Here is a 23365-nt window from a genome sequence, read left to right as displayed (position 1 = left end):
ACTTTAATAAAAAGATTTAAATATAAAATCATGTGTTCAAGGCTTGTGCAAATGAGAACAGAGCTTGTGGGGACGGGGCAGGGACAGAGACAGAATCTGTGGGAAAGGGGCGGGAATGGGGACAGAACTCAGAAGGTTGGGCAAGGACAGAGACAGAGCCCATGGGGATAGGGACAGAGCCTGTGGGGATGGGGACAGAGACTACGGGATCAGGGCAGGGAGAGGGACAAACTTTGTCACTGGGTCATTCTTTAACTATAGAAAGAGAAATATAATGCTGTATATATGTTTTTGAAAAAGTTTATATATATATATATATATATGCTTCAGTGCATTTGCAATGGCAGAATCACTACTAAGGCTTTGTAAAAGGGGCCCTTAATCTGATTTTCATAAACTCTGATAGTAGCAGTGGTCAACACAAAGTTGTGAATAGATGTAGTATAGTAAAAGAAAAACAGTAAACTTCAAACTTTTTAGTTCAGCAGTTAATAGGGTCTAGATTGCAAATGCAAAAGATATTTCCAGTGATTTTAATACGTAGGCTTTTATGGATAGAACAAAAAAAATGATATTCTATAGGAAATAGAATAAGAATGTATTAGAAGTAGCCAGTAATCTGCAGTTCTGAGCCAGATAATGCATTATGGAGAGGTTTTTTTTTAAAAAAAGTGAAACATTCAGGTTATTTGTTTATTAATAAGCAGCTATTAAAAAAATGTGCTGTGAAGTCCAATGGATATGTATATAGCATAAATAGTCTAGTAACTCGGAAACATATGTGAATGTACACTAGAAAGGTGCAAATTGTTCCAGACTTAAACATATAAAACAGAGAAAAAAACTTACTGATACGACTCCTGCATTCTACAATCTCAGATTGTAAATATGATCCAATTCCAAAGCGATTTGTGGCAGCAACACGGAACACATATTCACTGCCTTCAATAAGTCTTGTGTACTTAAATGTTGTTCTCGTTACTGATTCAGAAACTGGAAGCCATCCAGGACGATGAGCATCTCGTTGTTCTGCCACATAACCACTAATTGTAGCCCCTCCATCCTTCTCAGGTGGATCCCAGGAAATTGTTACAGAAGTGGCATCAATTTCATCAATTCTGACGGGTCCAGTAGGAGGTCCAGGTTTGTCTATGCAAAAATGAAAAGAATTTAGGTAAAACAATGACTCTTTCAAACTTTTATAGTGAAGGTAGGAAGAGCCTAGGACTAACATCTTACCAAGTATAACAACTTTTATTGTTTCGGTAGTGGTTCCAGATGTATTCTTAAGTTCAAGCATATATTCTCCAGTATCATTTATTGTAGTCTCTCGCACACTTAATTTAGTTACTTTAGTGGTGGTTTCAATCTTAATGCGTTCAGCAGTTTCTCTTAACTTAGAACCAGCAAAGTACCAAGAAACAGTTGGAGGTGGTCGACCACTGATTGGAATAATCAATTCTATGGGTCTGCCAGCTGGTACATGAACAGTCTTTTGAGGTATTCCAGCTAGATCAATTGAAGGCACCCCTATATAAAGAAAAAGCATATACATCAAATTAATATAATCACAATCAAGATAAACCATATGTCTTAAAGAGATCTCTATCGGTTCAACATACCTTTTCGTTCTTCTACAGTCACTGCTGTGATAATCTCTCTTGGTTCTGACACACCCATCAGATTTTGCGCTCTTACTCTAAATAAGTACTGTTCACCTTCATTAAGTGAGATGATAGTATGCTCAAGGACTGTGGGCTTTAGTGCTGCAACTTTCATCCATCTTTCTGTACCAGCTTTGCAAGCTTCAATAACATAGCCAGTAAGTCTGCTGCCGCCATCATGCAAAGGTTTCTCCCATGCAAGTGATACAGTCGATTTAGTAGTATCAATAACATCCAGCTTCTGTGGCACCATGGGAACCTCTGACACCAAAATTGCATCAGATGTTTCACAAGGTTCACCAATACCATACATGTTTTCTGGCAGTACTCTAAAGTAGTACATAGTTCCTTCTGTAAGTCCACTGATTCTGTAAATAGTCTTGCTACACTTGGTGGTTACTGTCTTAAATGCCCTCAGAGCAGCTTCACGTCTCTCAATTATATAGTTGTTGACTGGTGCTCCACCATCAATAGCAGGAACATCCCAGGTAATTGTCACTGAATCTCTAGAGACCTCCTTAACTTTCACAGATCCGCAAGGACCAGGTGTATCTGAAACAAAAGTTGTTTTATAATTTCTTGATTTTATAATACAAACAAAATCAAAATGAATGCATACTATTTCAGAATTTTACATACCAAATACTTTGACAGCGATAGTAGCAGATTTTTTGCCAGACTGGTTTTCAGCTTCAATTGTATATTTTCCAGCATCATACCGATTAACTTTATCAATCACGAGCAATGTGTAGCTGTCAGTTGTGTCAATAATACTACGGCTGGCAAGATCAACACCTTGCTTGCTCCATGTAATTACAGGACAAGGTCTTCCAGAGAAAGATACCATGAGGCGTAAAGAACCACCTGCTCTGACTGTAACGGTTTTCTTCAGATCATCGGCGAGCTCAAGGTCTGGTATTTCTAGAAAAAGAATTCATACAACATCATTTTTTGTGCTATATTGATTGGGAATAAAATAATCTTGTTGCAGTACTCGGGATGTTCTTATTACCTATTCTTTCCACAGGTTCAATTGCAGCAGATGATTCACTGAATTCACTCAAACCATTAATATTGAGGGCAGCAACTCTAAAGTAGTATTTCTGGCCAGTCTGAAGTTCAGTTAAAGTATATTCAGGGTTTCTAAGAGTAGCTGCAGTATGTGGCCTATACCACTGTTCAGTGCCTTCTTCTTTAATTTCAAGAACATAGCCTAAGATGTCAGTACCACCATCGTACATTGGCTTTGTCCATGCTAAGCTAATACTGTGCTTTGTTGTATCCACAACTCTTGGGGCAGAGGGTGCAGCAGAAGTATCTTAAAAAAATGAAAAAAGAAGGAAATGTGATACATACATCCAAATTTTTGCAGGCTTGATAGACATGTTTTATAATTATTTTATTTACATTTAAATACTTGACAGGTATTAATAAACAAACAAATCTAAAGGATATGAATTGAGATTGCAGGGAGGTAAATGGAGGAATAATATAAGGAAATTTTATAGCATAGCTTCCAGACTTATGGTTAAGCCGCTTCTCAAAAAAAAACAAAACCTCACTGGACCCCACCTGCCCATCTAACTATCACCCTGTCTCCCTTCTTCTTTTTCTATCCAAGGTACTTGATCATGCTGTCCTCCGTCACTGCCTTGACTTCCTTTCATCTTAACAGAATCTTGATCCTCTACAATCAGGCTTTTGCCCCCTACACTCCACAGAAACAGACCTCACCAAAGTCTGCAATGACCTCTTCCTGGCCAGATCTATGGGCCTTTACTCGATCCTCAACCTTCTTGACCTGTTTGCTGCCTTTGATACTATTAATCACTGCTTACTCCCTGATATGCTGTCCTTGATTGGATTTTGAGAATCTGTCCTCTCCTGGTTTGCCTCCTACCTCTTCCATCACACTTTTAGTGTATGCGTTGATGGATCCTCCTCTGCTACTATCCCGCTAGCGGTTGGTGTACTCTAGGGTTCTGTCTTAGGATATCTTCTTTCCTTTCTCTACAACTCTTCCATTGATGCCCTGATCTCCTCCCATGGCTTCCAGTATCACCTATATGCTGATGACTCACGGACTTCTCTACACCCGAAATTTCACCAAAAGTCCAAGGAAAAGTCTCAACCTGTTTGACTGACATTGTTGTCTGGATGTCTCGCCACCATCTGAAACTAAACATGTCCAAGACTGAGCTGCTCCTCTTTCCTCCTAAACCCTCTGCTCCTCTCCCTCTGCTCACTATCTCTGTAAATAATACTATTATTGTTCCAGTCTCCTTTGCTCACAATCTTGGAGTCATCTTCAACTCTGACCTGTCATTTTCCATGCATATCCAACAAACTGCTAAAGCCTGTCACTTCTATCTCTACAACATCACCAAAATTTGCCCCTTCCTTTCTGAGCACTCTACCCAGACCCTTGCCAATACTCTCATAACCTCATGCTTAGATTGTTGCAATTTATTTCTAACAGGTCTCCTGCTGAACCACCTCCCCCCCTGCAGTCAGTGCAAAACTCAGCTGCATAGTTTATTTACTGCCAACCTCGTTACACTCATCTTTCCCCTCACCTCAAATCACTTCACTGGCTCCCAATCTGCCTCCACATACAGTTTAAATTCCTATTACTAACTTACAAGTGTGTTCATGCGACAGCTCCTCAGTATCTCCTTTAGTTGCCTCCCTGAGAACTCCATTCCTCAGATAAGCTGCATTTATCTGTACCCGTCTCCTCCACTATCAATTTCAGACATTATTCCTTTTCATCTAGCTGCCCCGTATGCCTGGAATAAACAACTTGAGTTGCCCCTTCCCTTCTCTTGTATATAAACAGACTGAAAACCCACCTTTTTGATATAGTCTTCAATCCATAACCCTACGCCCCACTGCCCACTAGCCAGCAGACTACCAATACCTCTGTAACTATATCACCCATCATGGTATCCTGTTTGTCTGTTTAGATTGTAAACTCTTTCGAGCAAGGACCATCTCCTTTGTGACTGTGGTAGTGCTCTAGAAATAATACTAGTAGTAGTAGACTTACCCCACCCCCTTTTTATTAAACCACGATAGCAGTTATTAGCACAGGGAGCCGCGCTGAATGCTCTGCGCCGCTCCTGATGCTCATAGAGTTGCTATGAGCATCGGGAGCAGCACGGAGGCTTCAGCACGGCTCCCTGCGCTAATAACCGCTATCACGGTTTAGTAAAATGGGGGGTTAGTAACTTAGTAAATGATGGCTGATATAGATCTGTATGGTCTATCTTGTCTGCCTCTCCATGCAGTTTATACTCTTCCATGCCTTAGTTTCTTGTTTAGTTGTGAAAGTCATTTATATTTTGTTTTGATTCGAACCTCTTTCTAGGTAGGCATCCTCTGAGTTTTTAAATTCTGTCACTGTTATTTATTTAAAATATTATTGCTTGTTCTGTCCTACTCATTATTGACCTCTCTGCCTCCCCTGGGAGAGCATTCTAGGCATCCAACACCCTCCCCGTAAAAAAAGTATTTCAAAACATTGATTGATATGTTGCATTACATGTATTTAGAAATTACTTTCAATCTCCTCCTTTCAAAATTTGATAGGACTTCATCCTAGTCTCCCTGGCTGTCATTACAATAAGGAAATCTTGACAATATCTGCTGTCATTCATTCCCACTTCCTTTCTAACTGTACCTACATGGTGGCAGTATTTTTGGGCTTCACTTGGAAACTTTAAACTTCCCAGTAAATGCCACTGATATGAAATCCAGCTCATATTTCTGGTCTGTAGCCTTCTCATACCCTGGCATCATTAGAAGAAACAAAACTTTGGAAACAAAACATGATTTCTAGCAATACCATAAATGCTTTGTCATACATCTCTGTTTCCAAATTAGTACTTTTGTATATAATGGTGGTGCTCATTTATGTTAGAACGAATATGACTTTCTAAACCAGGGCATACTATACCAAATTTCATTCCAGATATATCTCTGTACAAAAAAAATGCTTACAAATGGGTGTCCAGAGACATAGGAGATACACTTCTCTCTCCATATTCACAGTTTCAGCATTCACGGTTTAGATTATTCACGGTTTGTAGCTTGCTGGCTCCTCTCCCCAAATTACATCAGCTTGCATAGAGAAATCACTGATTCCAAGCGTTTACAGAGAAAATCGCTGATTCCCAGCACTTTCTTCACCGTGTTTTGCCTCTCCTTCAGGAACAGGCCAGATCTCCCACCATGTTATTCGCGGTTTCACCATATTCACGATGGTTTTTAATAGAAAACAGCGAATAACATCTGAAAAAATTATTTGTGGTTCTGTTAATCCCCTATCACAGCGAATACGGAGGGAGAAGTGTACATGCCTATGGTCATCGAAGTGCTCTTCAGCATTAGTTTATCCTGTTGCCAATGCACAGGTTCCATTTTTAAATATTTGTCATGAGATATTAAGAAAACTTACATGTTGGCTCTTTGCAGAGGATATAGTGTGACGAATCACTAGGTTCACTGTTACCAGCAGCATTTACGGCACTAACACGGAATTGATATTCACTTCCTTCTAGTAAATTGGTAACTTTCAGTCTTGTATCATATACAGTAAAATCTCTGTTGACTCGGGTCCAGCGCACACTCTTCTTTTCACGTTTGTCTACAAGATAGGTGCTAATCTCACTACCACCATCTGATTCTGGTTTAAGCCACTCAATGATGATGTATTCCTTGCCCACGCCTACTGCCTCAGGCTGACCAGGTGGTGATGGAATAGCTGTTAAAAGGTATAAAAATAGTTAGAAAACAAAATTCTTCCTGCTCTCCAATTTCTGACCCTTATTTGCAGAAAATTGATTACTTACTGAAATAGTTTCTCGCAATGACAGGTTCTGATTCAGTTGCAACACCAGCTCCATATTTGTTCACTGCTCTCACACGGAATATATATTCATTATTCTTAATGAGTCTTGGGACAACGCATGATAGTGTTTGGCATTCGGCCTCCACAATTGCCCAGTTGAGCCTGCTAGTCTCACGTCTTTCTACAAAATAATGAGTAATCTCTGCACCACCATCTTCGAGAGGACGGTTCCATGCTAGAGTGCACTTTTCCTCTGTTACTCTGCTGACAGTAATTTTGCCTTCGCATTCCCCAGGTGAATCTGAAAACAAGTGAATACACTTAACAAATATGTTACTTTGTGTTATTACTGTGAAGTGTAATAAATGGACATCATAAATTGATAATACATACCAAGTACTTTGACAAGGACAGATACTGTTTTTACTCCACTAGCATTTTTAACAGTTAATGTGTATTTTCCAGAATCATTTCTGTCACAGTATTTAACGATGGCAATGGCACGTTTGTTAGTATATTGTAGAGAAATCTTTTCAGAAGGATCCAATTCTCTGTCTCTCTTGGACCAGAAGACCTTTGGTTCTGGCTTGCCACCAATTGCTGCATCAAGAACAAGATCAGATCCAGCTCTAATGGTTACAATATCTCCATGTAATCTGAAGTCAAGCTCTGCTTTGGGTGGTGCTGTAAAAAATGAAGTAGACATAAAAGCACAGTTTTAGTATTGAACAGAACTGAGAATAGAAAAGTTTTTTGAAGGACTTCATATGAAATACACTTACAGTATTCATCTTTACAAGTGACTGGGCCAGTTGATTCTGATGGAGCACTAATTACACCAATGGCATTCTTGGCCAGTATGCGGAATTCATAGATATCTCCTTCACTAAGAGCTGTTACGGTAAAGAAAGTCTCCGACACTATAGTGTAATTGCATTTCAGCCAACGGCCATCTCCAGTTTCACTGTATGGTTTGCGTTCTATAATATATCCAATAACTTTGCTGCCACCATCGTAAAGTGGAACAGACCAGCTCAATGATACTGTAGATCTGGAGACATCTGTTACTTCTGGTCTCCCTGGAGGATCTGTAAAAGTAATGTATAAAATAAGAAAAAAATGGTTCTATTTTCTTATTTATAAACCATATATTCTATTAGTTATACAGTACATGGTTATTTTTCTCCAAGTACATATTAAAAAAAATTGGCATTTTGACATGTGTCCTATATCCTTGTAAAAACTACTGATTGTTTTGTTAGCTTCTCAGAATTATGAAGTATTATACTAAAAGATAGATTTTGCATAGGCTGTTTATGTAGGAAAAGGATATTTAAATCAGAACATTCACAATTTTCCAAATATTTTACAATGGACTTGCCGAATGTGTAAAATACCTATAAGGCCTCAAGAAATACAAATGCAGTTTGCTACATGTCCAGTGGGATACATTAAAAAAAAGAACAGCATTATTTTTGAACATGGAAATATTGGCGCTTATATGTATAAAAAGTGATTTTTTTGTAGGCTAATCATTTAGGTTCCATCGCTTACCTATATAAATGTCAGATTTTTATAAAACCGTAGGACTAACTGGTACCATATATACTCAAATATAAAACCAGGATTTTTGGGCCAAAAAACTGGCTCAAAAATGGGGTTCTTGGTTTATATTCGGGCCAGTGCCCTCTTCCCAGAATTATTGCAGGCTGCCGCCAGACTCTGCACCCTGTCCTCCCTCCCTGCCCTGTCCTCGTACCTCCTTTGCTGATCCCTGGTTGTCTAGAGGTGCAGTGAACAGGAACGAGCTTTCCACTCTCCTGCCCCGCTGCTAACCCGGTTGGTGGTGGCTGCCATGAGATCGGGTTTCTTCAGCCACTGAGCAGCACCTGCTCGGCGCTGAGAGGCTTCCTGATTGGCTCCTGTGAATTCTCGTGGGAATTCATGGGAGCCAGTCAAGAAGCCACTCAGGGCCAAGCAGGAGCACCAGAGCACGCAATTTGAGTGCAGTTTTTAGATATAATTATGGGGGGGGGGTGATATATCTTTTTGTCATAGATTATAATTGTAATTAAGTGCTTTTATAGAGTTATACGATTGTATTATATTGTGTTCTTACTTAAGGCTTTAAAATGAATAAAGAAATTTAAAAACAAAAATAATTATTCTCACGATATACATTTTTATATCATACACTTACCAACTGGGTTCTGAGCCATTATAGGTCTTGAAGCTTCACTGGCTTTGCTGACTCCAGCAGCATTCAATGCATAAACTCTAAACTGATATTCCAGGCCCTCCACCAGTCCTGTGACTTTGTAGTTGCATTCATAACATGGCACTTTGTTGTCTTTGACCCAAAGAATGGTATTACGCTCCTTCTTTTCAACCCAATAGCCATTAACTTTGCTGCCACCGTCATGGAATGGTTCCTCCCAACGAATGGACATGGCATTGGCAGACACAGAGTACACTTCTGGTCTAGTAGGTGGACTTGGTGGAACTAATGGCAAAGAATAACAAAAAACATGTTAATTAATTGTCATTAATTGTATTAGATGGAAAAATATTAAAAATTGTTAAATACTTATTGTTTGCTTACTAAAAGGATGCTCTGCTACGACAGGTATAGTTTCCAAGGGCTTGCTTACTCCAAATCTGTTTTCTGAGCTTACACGGAAAGTATACTCCATGTACTTGGTAAGATGAGTGACTTTTATCTGTGTACGTTTAACACTGGAATTAACAAGCTGCCAAGATGTTGTACCCGATTCACGTTTTTCAACTATGTAGTTTGAAATTTCAGTGCCTCCATCATCTTCAGGTTCTTTCCATGATAAGACACATGACTCAGAAGAAACAGATGAAATATCAACGGGACCTGTGACTGGACCAGGTCTTCCTATTACAATTACTGTGACAGTAAATGTTTTCACACCAGCTGTGTTTTCCAGTGTTAGGTAATATTTACCAGAATCACCTCTCATGCTGTCTTTAACAGTCAGAGTAGTTCTCTCTTTTGTTGTCTTTATGCTTACTCTGTCAGTTTCCTTAAGCCTCATTTCTTCTAGTTTCCATGTTACTTTAGGAGCTGGACGGCCACTAATTGGTATATCAATGGTAAAGTTGTTTCCAGCTTTGCAAGTTATGAGTTGCCTAGTAATTCCACTGAGATCTGCTGTCGGCTCAATCTGTGGTTCCTTAATTATAACAGATGAGAAGGCCTCTCTTGGCTCACTATAACCAGCATCGTTCCTTGCCTTCACACGGAATTCATATTCAGTATTCTCTGTAAGATTGGCAATTGTTAATGTAAGTTGTTTTGTCTCACCAGCTTTGAACCAACGGTCAGTTGCTTTTTGTTTCATTTCAATGAGATAACTAGTTATACGACTGCCACCATCATGTTCAGGTTTAAGCCAAGCTAAAGTTGCAGAAGATCTAGTTGTATCAATGACATCCAGTCTCTTGGGTGGTGCAGGCTCTTCTGTAGCTACAATTGGCTCTGGTGTTTCATATGCTTCACCTACACCATATTCATTTTCTGCAGCAACACGGAAGAAGTATGGCAAAGCTTCCGCAAGATCTGTAACTTTAAAGATCTGGCGATTGCATTTTCCACTGACCTCTTGCCAACTACGCCGACTTGCTTCTCGTTTCTCTATGACGTAGTGATGAATACGTGCACCTCCATCATTTACAGGAGCATCCCACATTAGAGTAATTGATCCTCTGGTCACATCTTTAAATGTAAGAGGACCTGGAGGACCAGGGGTATCCTGCACTTTGACAGTAAATGTAATAGACTTGCTACCACTGTTGTTTTCTACAGTGAGGGTATATTTGCCTGCATCATATCTGTTGCAGTTCTCCACAGTCAGAGTACTAAATGTTTCAGTTGTATGAATGTTAGCACGCAAGCTAAGATTGGAATCTGCCTTGCTCCAGATGGCAGTGGGAATAGGTCTACCTTGGAAAGCAATAAACAGACGAATAGTTCCTCCAGCTCTAACAATATGGGTCTGCTTGAAGCTACTATCAATATCAATTTCAGGGGATGTCAGTCTGTCTGCTGTTTGAACTGGAGCAGGAATTTCACAGCTTTCTCCTCTGCCTGCTCCATTAACTGCTGAAACACGGAATTTGTATTCTTCACCTGCCTCTAACTCTGTCACAACATATTTTGTATTGATACAGGCTTCAGGATTAACTTTTTGCCATTCTCCCAGAGAAACTTTGGCCACTTCAATGATGTAACCAATAATTGCCATGCCTCCATCAAAAACTGGTTTAGTCCATTCTAAGCTCACAGATGTCTTTGTTGTATCTGTCACCTTGACCACAGAAGGGGCACTTGGTGGGCTCACGGGCTCTCTACATTTAACCAGCCTTGAGACACCACTTGATGGGCCTACACCTGCATTATTTTCAGCCATAACTTGGAATTCATATTCATTGCCTTCAGTAAGGCCAGTTACTCTAAATCTTGTTTCAGCAATGGGCCTTTTACTTGATACTTTAACCCAGTGCAAACTCTTCTTTTCTCTTCTTTCAAGAATATACTGGTTGATTTCATTTCCACCATCTGATCGTGGTCTCGCCCAGGTAAGAGTAATGCTGTTTCCACATACATGACTGGGTTCTGGAACACCGGGTGCCTCTGGGACAGCTGAAAAAATGAGCATAAATTAGATAATGCCTAAAAAAATATGCATAGTAACTGTATGATTATACTTCTAAAAAATACAAACTTACTGTACTGTATTTTTGCTGTAACTGGTTCAGAATCAAGTGGCCTGCCAACACCAAACTTGTTAACTGCAGAGATACGGAACTGGTACTCATTGCCTTTTATTAATTTAGTTGCGGTGAAGGAACAGGCTTCACAATTGTCCTCAATTAATGCCCAGGAAATTCTGGTGGTCTCACGTTTTTCAATCATATAATGGGTTATAGCAGCACAACCATCATTTTCTGGAGGGGCCCACCATAAGGTCATCTTCTCTCCAGTAATATTAGTGAATCGTATTGGCCCACTTATTTGCCCTGGTGAATCTGTAACAAGAAAATATGAAAAGTATAATTACATTTTTCCATTTTCTTCTGAATAGTTTAAACTAGAGAATTCCTCATCAAAAAATGTGACAGGTACCTTGTACTCTCACTGTAATATCTGCTGTTTTGCTGCCAGAAGCATTTCTTGCCTCTACCGTGTATACACCCCGATGATCACGAGATGCATCTCTAATAAAGACTGTGCTATATCCAATGCCATTGTTTATTTCAATATTTGTCTTCTTGCCAATCTCTTTTCCATCTTTAAACCAGGTTACTTGAGGTACTGGGCGACCTTTTATCAAAGCTTTAACTCTAATGCTGTCTCCAGACTTGACAGTCAGACCTTCAAAGTGCTCAGCACCAAATTCAATTGAAGGTGGAACTAGAACAGACGAGGAAAATTGTAAAAAATATTGCAAGTAGGATGCAATAGGTTATCAAATTTCTCAGATTTTACTCTCACAGTTTTGTATCTTTTTAACATTTTTAAAAAATCTCATTAGTATAACAAAATAATGACTTTATACTTACGATCATACCCCCTCTCCTTTTTACTAAGTCACGATAGAGGTTTCTACCATGGCCCAGAGTGCTAAATGCTCCAATGTTCATAGAATTCCAATGAGCGATAGAGCTTAGCGCTCTGAGCTGTGATTGAAACCTCTAATGCAGCTTAGTAAAAGAGGGCCATAATTTGGAATAACCCAATTTTACTGACTTATCATACTAATTATAAGATTCAAAACCATGTTCATAATATCAGACTATATCCTTTTTGGGCAGAGAATTATTGTACTGTATGATTGGCTAATTTGCTGTATGGCTGGTTTATCATTCCATGTAAATGCTAACGTAAATAAATAAACATGCAATATATCTTGTAAAGAAATATTTAAAAGATAATTTGTAAAGCTTTCTCTATGTGTTAAGACAGTTTTACACATGGAAAATGGTTCTTATAAAGTTGCACAGGAGTGTACATGCATAAGGAGTGGGTACACAGAAAAATAAGGCATTCACAGCTGTGTAGTTTGGGCATAGTTGCAATCTTCACATGAACTTCATAAAATACATAAGTGTACACATTAAACACATGCACAAATTTACACCATCTTTGTACTAGTTGCACATGTGTGCATACATTCACATTCTATTGCGGTTGGTTCTTGGTGTATAGTATATATTGTAAAGGCAAATCAGTGCCTATTAGGGGCATAATCAAAAAACTAAAACGTCCTAAAATTGCCTAAGTCAGCACTTGGACGTACAAGTGCCAATAATCAAAACTGGTTTCCTGGACATCTAGCAAGAGGTTTCACCGAAGTGCATCTAGAGTTCAAGGGAGTGTGTTAAGAGAGGTGTGATGAGTGAGCTAGACATGGATATCTTGTTGGGATAATCAAACTTTTTGCAAAACGTCCTGGATTGAACTTAGACATTTTGGGCTAGACCTCATTTGGTAGCGTCTAAGTGCCAAAAAGGTACTCAAACTGACCAGATGGCCATTGAATACATTAAGATATGCTCACTCTCCCACTGCTCGCTAACTCCCCCCATAAATCATAATTAAAGAGTACATACTTGTCTCTAGAACTGCAGCACTCGGTATGGGAAAGCCTAGTAGAGCATCACACAGGTGTCAAGTAATCTGGTGGATGGGGTAGTGAACCATAAAGAGGAGGACCTAGGCCCATAAGCCACTCTAACCAGTACATTTATGGTGTTAAGTATGAGCCCACATTGATTTCGGGAAAGTTTTGGTGGGCTCAGCATAAATTATAAGGGTATATGTTGAGATGTATATCTCGAACCCATTACGTGACGTTCATAGCAGTGCCCTCTAAGGTGCCCCATTGCTCTGTTGGCATGTCTATGTGGTCAAAAATGATGAATAAAGTTAGACATCCTGGCACTCCAGATGTTATTTATTGCTTTATTCATTTGAGTTTTTAGCCTGTCCTCCCAAAGGAGCTCATAATGGATTACAGATCATGTATGCAAGCATTTTCCCTATCTGTCCTAGTGGGCTCATAGTCTATCTAATGTACCTGGGGCAGTGGAGGATTAAGTGACATGCCCAAGGTCAAAAGGAGCAGTGTAAGATTTGAACCGACAACTCAGGGTGCCGAGGCTGTAGCTCTAACCACTATGCCCCACTCCTCATTTTGGCAGTCAAGATGTCCAAGTCCAAGGTGATTAAAAAAAAAAAAATTATTTGGATGTCCTGTTCGAAAAAGGACGTTTCTGTGCTTCCAACCTTGGATGTTTAGCAGGAAACATTCAAAGTTGGACTTAGACGTCCTTTTCAAAAATGGCCCTCCAAGTGTTTTTAAAAACAGCACCTAAGTAGGTGCCTACTTGACCTCTTAAATTAAGCAACTCCCTATAAAATTACCCCAATAGAGGGTAATTGTAATATAGGGTGCTTACTAAAATTGCTATTTAAGGTGCCTATTTTAAACTTAAAGAAAAGTAGATGCACACTTATACTCTCTGCCTTCGCTCTGCCCAAGCATATGCCAAAATATCTGCCATCAAGCAATGCAGATAATTTTATATTGGTTGTGATTTTATAAGAGGTTATTTAGATGCACATATGTTACCTCATATGTGCATTGAAAACTAAGGCCCCCTTTTATCAAGCCGTGTTAGCTTTTTTTTTTATTGCCGACTGTTGTGATAAAAGCTCCGACGCTTATAGAATTCCGATGAACGCTAGAGCTTTTACCGCAGCAGCTGGTGATAAAAACCCTAATGCGACTTGATTAAAGGGGGCCTAAACTAAGCCCCAGTTAGGTGCATACTTTTAAACTAAAAATACATAGTCCCTTATTAAATTTTCCCCTGCTTGGTTAGGTATTTATCATTAATTATTTTATTACATAAAACAAAACAGATAAATACAAGAAAAATATAGAAAAAGAACAGACAACACTTACTGCTTTCATCTTTGGTCATAATGTAGCCAGAAGACTGGGAAGGTGGACTGACTGTTCCCACAGCATTTCTTGCAAGAACTCTAAACTCAAATCGATCTCCTGGACTAAGCCCTGTAACTGTGTATTGACATTCAGTAATATCAGTAAAGTTGCATCTGAGCCAGCGATCATTTCCTTGACGTTTCTCAACACTGTAGGCGACAATCTTGCTGCCTCCATCACGCAATGGGGGGGTCCATTTAAGTGTAACTGTTTCTCTGGTGACATCAATGTAGTCAGGTGTGCCAGGTGGATCTAAAAAGAAAAAAAAAAGGTAATGAAGTTTCAAGTAGATATATTTATATGGTTTAAATAAGTACAATTGTTTCTAGGACATGCATTTTTATAATACGATATGTTTTTACTTACCTACTGGTGATACAGCTAGGGTAAATTTGCTTGGTTCACTAAATGGGCTAACACCAGCACTGTTTTCAGCATATACACGGAACTGGTAATCTAGACCCTCAATAAGTCCAGTAATTCTATATTCCCTGTTAGACAGTGATGTAATATTAACTTTCTGCCATAATATGCTATTTCTTTCTTTCTTTTCAACATAGAATCCAGTAACTTCTGATCCACCATCATAAACTGGAGCATCCCAAGATATTGTCATTCCATCACTGGTTATATTGTACACAACTGGTTTTCCTGGTGGACCTGGAGGTCTAAACTGGTGTTTTGCTACAATATCAGCTGAGTTGAGTGGTGGACTCACTCCATATCGATTTTCAGCCCGAACCCTAAACTGATATTCTGTTCCTTTAATTAGATTAGGAATTTTGAAGGTTGTTCTAACAACACTGGAACACACCATCTTCCAATTAGTTTGAGATGTTTCACGCTTTTCAATACTATAACAAGTGATTTCTCCTCCTCCGTCATCATCAGGAGCATCCCATGAAATAACAGCACTGTCAGCTTTAATTTCATCAAATCGAATGGGTCCTTTTGGTTTAGATGGAGGACCAAGTGTTATGACAGTAATTGTAAATAACTTTCTAGACACTGCATTATCAAGTATCAATGTATATTTTCCTCCATTTTCTTTCTTTGCATTTTTGATGATTAAACTTATTTTGTCTTCAGTTTTCTTGAGACGGACCTGTTCACTTTCTTTCAGAGGAATGTTGTCTTTCAGCCAAGCTATAGTTGGTTTAGGCTTACCTTTATAATGTAAATCTATGTGCACATTGTGTCCAACACGTACAGTAATTTGACCACCAGGTAATTCAGAAAGGTCAACATCAGGTGTTATAACATATTCTTTTACTGTAATAGGTCCAGTAGAAATAGCATCACTTAATCCTTTTTCATTCTTAGCACTTACTCTGAATTCTACAACAGAAAGTTCTTTAAGTTTTGTGACTTCAAATTCACATGCCTTGCTAATACCAGCATGCGACCATTCATGTTCTTCTTTTAGTTTCTTTTCAAGAATATACTCTGTGATAGAACTACCACCATCATAATCAGGCTTGCTCCAAGTGAGTGTAACAGATGTTTTAGTTGAATCTTTCATTTCAAGGTCCTTTATAGGCCCTGGTATTTCAGAAGGTTTGACTGGTTCAGTGGTCTCACAAGGTTCACCCATTCCATTTTCATTTTCTGCAATAACTCGGAAAAAGAATGAAGTTTTTTCTGACAAATTGGTCAGCTTAAATGAGGTGTGAGAACATTTAGTTGTAACGGTAGACCATGCTCTCTTAGTAGCATCTCTCTTTTCAATAATATAGTTAGTAACTTGAGAGCCACCATCAATGAGAGGTGGTTCCCATACCAGTGTAACTGTGCCAAGAGATACATTCTTCACTTGCAGGTTCTGGCATGCTGCTGGAGTGTCAAGCACTTTAACATTAACAAATGAAGATTTAGGTTCACCTATTCCATTCTCAATGGTAAGGACATATTTTCCTGTGTCATCTCGAGTAATTTGAGGAATGCTAACCAAAGTGGATGATTCTGTATTCTGAATGTTATATCTTGGATCATTGCTAATGTTTTTATCTCCTTTTCTCCATATGACATTTGGTGTAGGCCTTCCTTTGAATGGAATCATTATTTGTACATCTTCGCCTGCTTTTGCTATAATGGAAGTCCTGAGAGCAACATCCAGGTCAATCTCTGGCTCCTCTGAAGAAATAAAAGAACAGTAATAAATAATAACAGAAATAAAAATAGCAATTTTTGAATACACATAAAAATATCAAAATTACTATAAAATATAGCAATTATTTGTACGCACCAAGTATATCTTTAGCCTGTGCAGGTTCGGTCATTTCAATAGGTTCACCTTTTCCTGCACAATTTACAGCAGATACACGGAAATAGTAGTTGATCGTTGGTTTAAGATGAGACACAACATATTCAGTTGTTCTCACTTCTCCTTTGGTACTGACAACAGTCCATCCTTCTTCACTTCCTTCCTTCATTTCCACTACATAGCTGGTTATGGCACTTCCACCATCATAAACAGGTTTAGTCCAGTTAAGAGTTATAGATGATTTGGTAGAATCAACAATATTTAGCTTACTTGATTGCCCTGGTAAATCTGCAAAAATATATATACAATTAGCAAAAGCATAATAATATATATATAGAATATAATATAATACAATTCAATATAATATGTATACAATATAATATATATAATATACAATATAATATATATACAATATATATATATAATAATATATATATATAATAATAATATATATATACAATTAGCAAAAGCATAATAAGAGACATACAGCTAGTAAGTAATGTTGGTTATTGCTGTTAATGCATACTATTTTACTGCAGTTCCCATTTTATACAATAGGACCTAGTTACTACTATGTGTTATAGCATTAGCACTTGCTTAAAACAGCAGTATCATACATTAATAATTTCGGTAGATAGCATTACAAAACCTTGCTAGCATCTTTAGTACTGGCCACGGTGATAACAGATTGGATGCTCATAAGAATTCTATGAGTATCGGAGCTTTTACCAAGGCAGCCGGCGCTAGAAACGCTAGCACAGCTTTGTAGAGGAGGGGAATAGTTTGCAGATGTTTATTGTTGATCTGGCAATCCAAATTTTAGCCGTTCTAAATTTTTTCTCTTCATTTTATAATATTCCTTATGATTATGAGTATTTGATTTACTTGTATGTTTTATTGGTACTACCTCATCTTTTAAGTTACATTTTACATTGTTTTATGATACATAATAACATTTTTTAGCATTATTTAGTATAACCTTAATGTAAAATTGACAAATAAAAGTCAGTACTATCCTTGGAAAATATAGAATATTTCTTTATTTTTTAATAGGATTAACATGAATATGTTTTTTAAAATCATTTGATCAACACAATAAAAATGAATATTAGAAATAAACACAATGCTAGGATATATGCATGGATCACTTCTTACCAATAGGATCAGCAGCTTTGTAGAAATCAGATTCATCTGAGAATGGACCCTGCCCAGCTGCATTGATAGCAGAAACTCGGAAATGATATTCAGTGCCTTCAATAAGTCCTGTTACTTTTTGCCTAGTGTCACGAATAGACTCCTTGATGACTTTGAACCACTGTAAGCTCTTCTTGTCACGTTTTTCAAGATAATATCCAATTATTTCACTGCCTCCATTCACAGTGGGTCTGTTCCAGGTTACTGTCATTGAATTCTTGGTAATCATTGTGGCCTCTGGCATACTGGGTGGTCCTGGTGTAACTGTGATTTTAAAAAGTTGAAATTAGTTTATTTCAACAATTAAAAAAACCAGAAAAATATAGTACTTAATAACATCCTATGTTTGGTGCTTACCAAATGCATTTTTGGCTATAACTGGGTCAGACTCAAGTGAATCACCGATTCCATATTTGTTGACACCTCGGACACGGAACACATACTCATTTCCCTTGATTATTTTGGTAACAGTGACATGACATTGCTCCAGTTTTTCATCTATTAAGGACCATACTACACGACTTGTTTCACGCTTTTCTACAATGTAGTGTGTGACCTTTGCACCCCCATCATCTGTTGGAGGATCCCACGTGAAAGCAATCTTTTCAGCAGTAACTGTCTTGAACTGTATAGGTCCACCTGGAGGTCCTGGTTTGTCTGTTTAAAAAAGAATACATAATCAAAATCTATGATAATTCAAATACAAAATCAAAAATTGAATACTGCCATCTTAACTAAATACACACCAAGTATTTGCAGTCTGATACTAGCTGATGCAGAACCCATGGCGTTCTTAAGCTTTATTTCATAGTGTCCACTGTCAAAGCGGGCTGCATCTTTGATAATTACAGAGGCAAACTCTGTTGTGTTTTCAACTGACACTTGAGCACTGGTTGTAATTTCTTTGCCATTTCTGTACCATTCAATAGCTGGTATAGGCTTTCCTGAGATGCCCACTTTAAGCTTCACTGCTGAGCCTGCTTTGAATTTGACAATATCTGTATATTCCAGTGGTAAATCAATTTCAGGTGCACCTATAAGAAAAATTAATGAAAATAATTGAATAAAAGCTTTTATTTTAAATCTTATAAAAAACTGCAGACAAAAGGCAAACATTTTTAAATATAAATAACAAATGGCACTCAACCACCACCGCTCATTATTCTACTTACACCTCCCATGCACACCGAATAATTCCTCATCACTCATATGTCAACCTGGGAAAACATTTTTAGCTGCCACTTTATTCAGTACAATTGCCTTTAAGTACAATCATCAATATAGTATAACCTAACCCATTAAACACTAATACATAGTACGGCTATACAACTCACATGGAGCCATCCGGTATCGGAACTAGCTTCCCATATTAAATGTTATTCTTTCAATTCTACTTCCTTGGTGACTTACGGTGTCGCCTTGAGACTACAACGGGAACTCACAGCAGCCATTTTGATGATGGCTCTGCACGGGGCAAGAGCGTAGGAAGATCGCTCCTGCCCTGGGTCACCGCTAGACCACCAGGTAAGGTCAGGGATGCAGGAAGGAGGCAGGAGGGAGCTGGGGTGGGTTAGAGCTGGCCCAAAGAATTATTCATGATTTTTCCCTATTCGTGGACCAGCTCTGCCCCAACCCCCCTGAATATTGAGGGTCTGCTGTAGTTATAAACTATATATCACTAATTATATGCCTAGTCGCATCTGGTAGCAATCCTACTTTCATGGCCTACCCTGACCCTAAGCTGGAACAGATTCTCCCTGCACACCCAAAAGGTCTCACCACCAGTTCATCCACAATCCTGCAGTAGCATCCGAACCAGTCACTCCCCAATCCCAATACTCCCTCTCCCCCACCAAGAACAAAGGACGGGAGGGGAGGGTGAAACTTCCCATTCAAAAGTCACTTTCCTTCCTATTCCTGCCCATACCACAACCCACTATCCCTAGCCCGCCAAAATGCCGGTTCCTCTCCTCTTTCTCTCCTCCTCCCTGTCCCTCTAATCATAACCTGACCCTTTCTACTACCCACCTACCTTCCCTTCCTCTGGCTTTCCCTAATTTCCATTACACTCTCTTCTCGCTTTCCTTCTCCCCATTATTAGCCTTCCCCCGAATACTGGGCGCCAATGTTACTAGCCACCCAGTTTTGGTTATCTGGACCTATAAGAACACAAGGTCTTGGTTACAGGTTGTATTGATGATTGGTTGTAGATGGGTTTTTTTTTGTAGGGGGGGTGTAAAGTGTTAAGAGAAGGGGGCACTTGGTTATTGGATTATTCACCAGTTACAGAAACTTTGTTAATAGAGTTTGGGGATTCATAGCGCTGTATCATCTTTGTTGATCTTGGTTGTATGGTGCAATTCTTCTACACTTTGTTCTGTATTTTCCTGCTCTTCTTGTTCAATAAAAATTGTTTCTACGTAATAGCCACCCAGTTTAATCTGGGTGGCCTTCTAATTTTGATTGGTACTGAATCTTTAGTCCGAATTGGATTCTAATACACTGCAATTCATACTTCATAAATGCAAATGCAGCCACCTGTGTGATGAATGAATGCTGAGTACACATCATGCATCTAATATCCAGATTGCATAGAAACTTCAAAGAGACAAAGAGAGGAGGAACAATAATATTATTACAACCTAATAAGTTCTTTAAACATGTGCATATTGAGATAAAATCTTTTTTTTTTTTGCTAGTATTATAACCACACAATAACACAGGTTACCATCCAGTTCTAACAAGTAAAATAGATTAAGTGTTATCTATTAAGTAAATGAGATGCAGATGTCTGCTGGAAGGTATTGGAGATACCAAAACCAACACTAATATGGGACACAAATGGCTACAATGTTAACTTCTTTTGATGAGGTGTAGTTAACTTTCTAGCATTGCAAAGTCCACATTATATCTGTTAGGTATTAATACTTGATAGTGAATCCAGCATGAGTGCCTATTGAACTTATTTATAAAAAATAGTTCTCCTCTGGGTTATCTGTACATATGCTAGTGTTACTAATTTAGTAATGCTAACACACATGAAATCTATGCTTGTTACTGGCCTTAGTAGGTTGAACATTAGATAACATGTGTATTGAGCCTAAAGCTTGTTAGTAAGCAATCCTAAAGTGAATTATGCAAGTTAACACAAATGATAATAGTCAATAGAACTTATATTACAAAATTTTCCATATTTAACTGAATGATCTAAACATTAGAATATATTGTATCTCTTTTCATAGAAAGTTGAACTTTCTATTATTGTGCCCAAAAACCAGGATATAAACAACAGCTGCTATAAAAATGATAATTCAATCCTTGGCCTATGATTCACATTCATGAAATACTTACCATAGGTATCGATGCATGTGACAGGTCCTACAACATCTGATGGGTTGCTAAAGGCACCAACAGCATTCTTGGCAATAACTCGGAATTCATACTGTGAACCTTGAGTCAAGCCTGATACTGTAAATTGCGTCTCAATGACATTAGTGAAGCTGGCCTTTGTCCATCTGCCATTTGGAAGATCACGTTTCTCAACAACATAGCCTGTTATCTTGCTACTACCCTCATATGTTGATTTCTGCCATACAAGGCTAACAGAAGCCTTTGAAATATCTGTTACACGAACATTTCTTGGTGGCTCTGTAAAAATAATGGCAAATATTAATACTGGATAAATGAATACGGGAGTTTTTAACTGTCATACCAATTGTTAATTCTCAATGGCAAACAAGCAAAAGAATTTATCATTAATGCTATAGCATGTTTTGTTTCTAAAATACACCAAAATTATAACTAGAAGCTACAGACAACAAACACACTTTGACATACAAATAGTTTTGATTTATATCAGCATGTTCACTATTTCCAGCCTATTTTATAAAGGGCAGAATCTTTTGTAAAATATGAATAAGACAGTTGCAAAATACATGTGTTATTTTATTAAATGGTTTATAGTTTAATCATAACCATTTTCCATAATAACTCATTTGCAGTGAGAGCAAGCATTTTCCACACATACATGTTGAGTAATACTACACTGGAGACCTATGTAAAAAATGGTTGAAAACTGACCTTGTTAAGTCCCTACATTTTTAAAATGATATATAATGCCATCTTGAAGTGCTAACAATCTGTGTTACCTATCAGATGTGCTTTGGGTAGACACAGGAATTGACAATCTGCATTAAAGGGTTGCTAGAATAAACCTGAGCTATCGTATCACTGCCATATAATGCCAGCATGCTAAATTTTCCAGCACTGCAAACCATGGCAGCTGAAAAGATACCTCTAACATGAATTCTATCTATAAGTTAATACCAGATTTATTTATTATTTATTTATTATTCACATTTATAACTCGCCTACAACTAAATTTGAATTTGTCCTCATTTTCTAATCTTGAGCATGAATTTTGGAAGCAATTCTATAAGTGGTTGTCTTCATTTAGGTTCTCCAAGCTTGAAGAATGGTCTGAAATTTGGCAGCTAAAATTTAATGTTATGAAAGGCAAGGAAACGCATTTGGGGTGCAAGAACCAGAAGGAATTGTACAGTTTAGGAGGTGAAGAACTTATGTGCATGACAGAAGAGTGGGATGTGCATGACAGAAGAGTGGGACTTGAATGTGATTGTATGTGATGATCCTAAAGTGGCCAAACAGGTTGAAAAGATGACGGCAAAAGCTAGAAGGATGCTAGGGTGCATAGGAAGAGGTATGGCCAGTAGGAAAAAGGAGGTATTGATATCCCTATATAAGACTCTGGTGAGACCTCATTTAGAATATTGTGTACAATTCTGGAGACTGTATCTTCGTCATAAGGTGTATGGGGACAGACTTAAAGATCTCAATATGTATACTTTAGAGGAAAGGCAAGAGAGGGGAAGTAAGATAGACGCTTAAATACCTACGTAGCATAAATGTGCATGAGTCAAATCTCTTTCAATTGAAAAGAAGCTCTGGAATGAGAGGGCATACAATGAAGTTAAGAGGTGATCAGGAGTAATCTAAGGAAATACTTTTTTACAGAAAGGGTGGTAGATGCATGGTACAGTCTCCTGGTAGAGGTGGTAGAGACAGAGACTGTGTCTGAATTCAAGTAGGTGTGGGATAGGCATGTGGGATCTCTTAGAGAGAGAAAGATATAATGGTTACTGCGGATATGCAGACTAGATGGGCCATTTGGCCTTTATCTGCCATCATGTTTCTATGTTTCTATCATAGAATCTAGGTGCCCAGATTTGTATAACCTGGTATTGGCACATTCAGAGTTACAGCAGCCATAGAGCTGGCTTAAGTGCAGGCAAATAATGCAGCAGGGATACATGTAATTTACAGTTATGTACAG

At 38.3% G+C, this 23365-nt stretch overlaps 1 protein-coding gene across 18 annotated transcripts in view; it reads right to left on the bottom strand.

Moving 5' to 3' along the window:
- TTN (titin) overlaps positions 1–23365 on the bottom strand; it is a 461697-nt gene that overhangs the window by 29148 nt on the left and 409184 nt on the right. For all 18 annotated transcript variants that reach the window (XM_033947057.1, XM_033947058.1, XM_033947060.1 and 15 more), the window contains 20 exons: positions 21364–21660; positions 18759–19046; positions 18370–18669; positions 17974–18276; positions 16801–17106; positions 14922–16688; positions 14514–14807; positions 11669–11956; positions 11272–11571; positions 9119–11185; positions 8717–9019; positions 7299–7604; positions 6910–7200; positions 6518–6817; positions 6124–6429; positions 2677–2982; positions 2304–2585; positions 1623–2216; positions 1240–1530; positions 850–1149 (listed from right to left, as the gene is read on the bottom strand). In XM_033947057.1, coding sequence (XP_033802948.1) covers positions 850–1149; positions 1240–1530; positions 1623–2216; positions 2304–2585; positions 2677–2982; positions 6124–6429; positions 6518–6817; positions 6910–7200; positions 7299–7604; positions 8717–9019; positions 9119–11185; positions 11272–11571; positions 11669–11956; positions 14514–14807; positions 14922–16688; positions 16801–17106; positions 17974–18276; positions 18370–18669; positions 18759–19046; positions 21364–21660 — 9489 coding nt within the window. The remainder of the gene's footprint in view (positions 1–849; positions 1150–1239; positions 1531–1622; positions 2217–2303; positions 2586–2676; positions 2983–6123; positions 6430–6517; positions 6818–6909; positions 7201–7298; positions 7605–8716; positions 9020–9118; positions 11186–11271; positions 11572–11668; positions 11957–14513; positions 14808–14921; positions 16689–16800; positions 17107–17973; positions 18277–18369; positions 18670–18758; positions 19047–21363; positions 21661–23365) is intronic.

This window comes from Geotrypetes seraphini, chromosome 5, assembly GCF_902459505.1.
Source record: "Geotrypetes seraphini chromosome 5, aGeoSer1.1, whole genome shotgun sequence".
NCBI classification, from domain to species: Eukaryota; Metazoa; Chordata; class Amphibia; order Gymnophiona; family Dermophiidae; genus Geotrypetes; species Geotrypetes seraphini.
The sequence above is the reverse complement of the archived record's forward strand: the minus strand, read 5'-3'. Positions and strand labels throughout refer to the sequence as shown.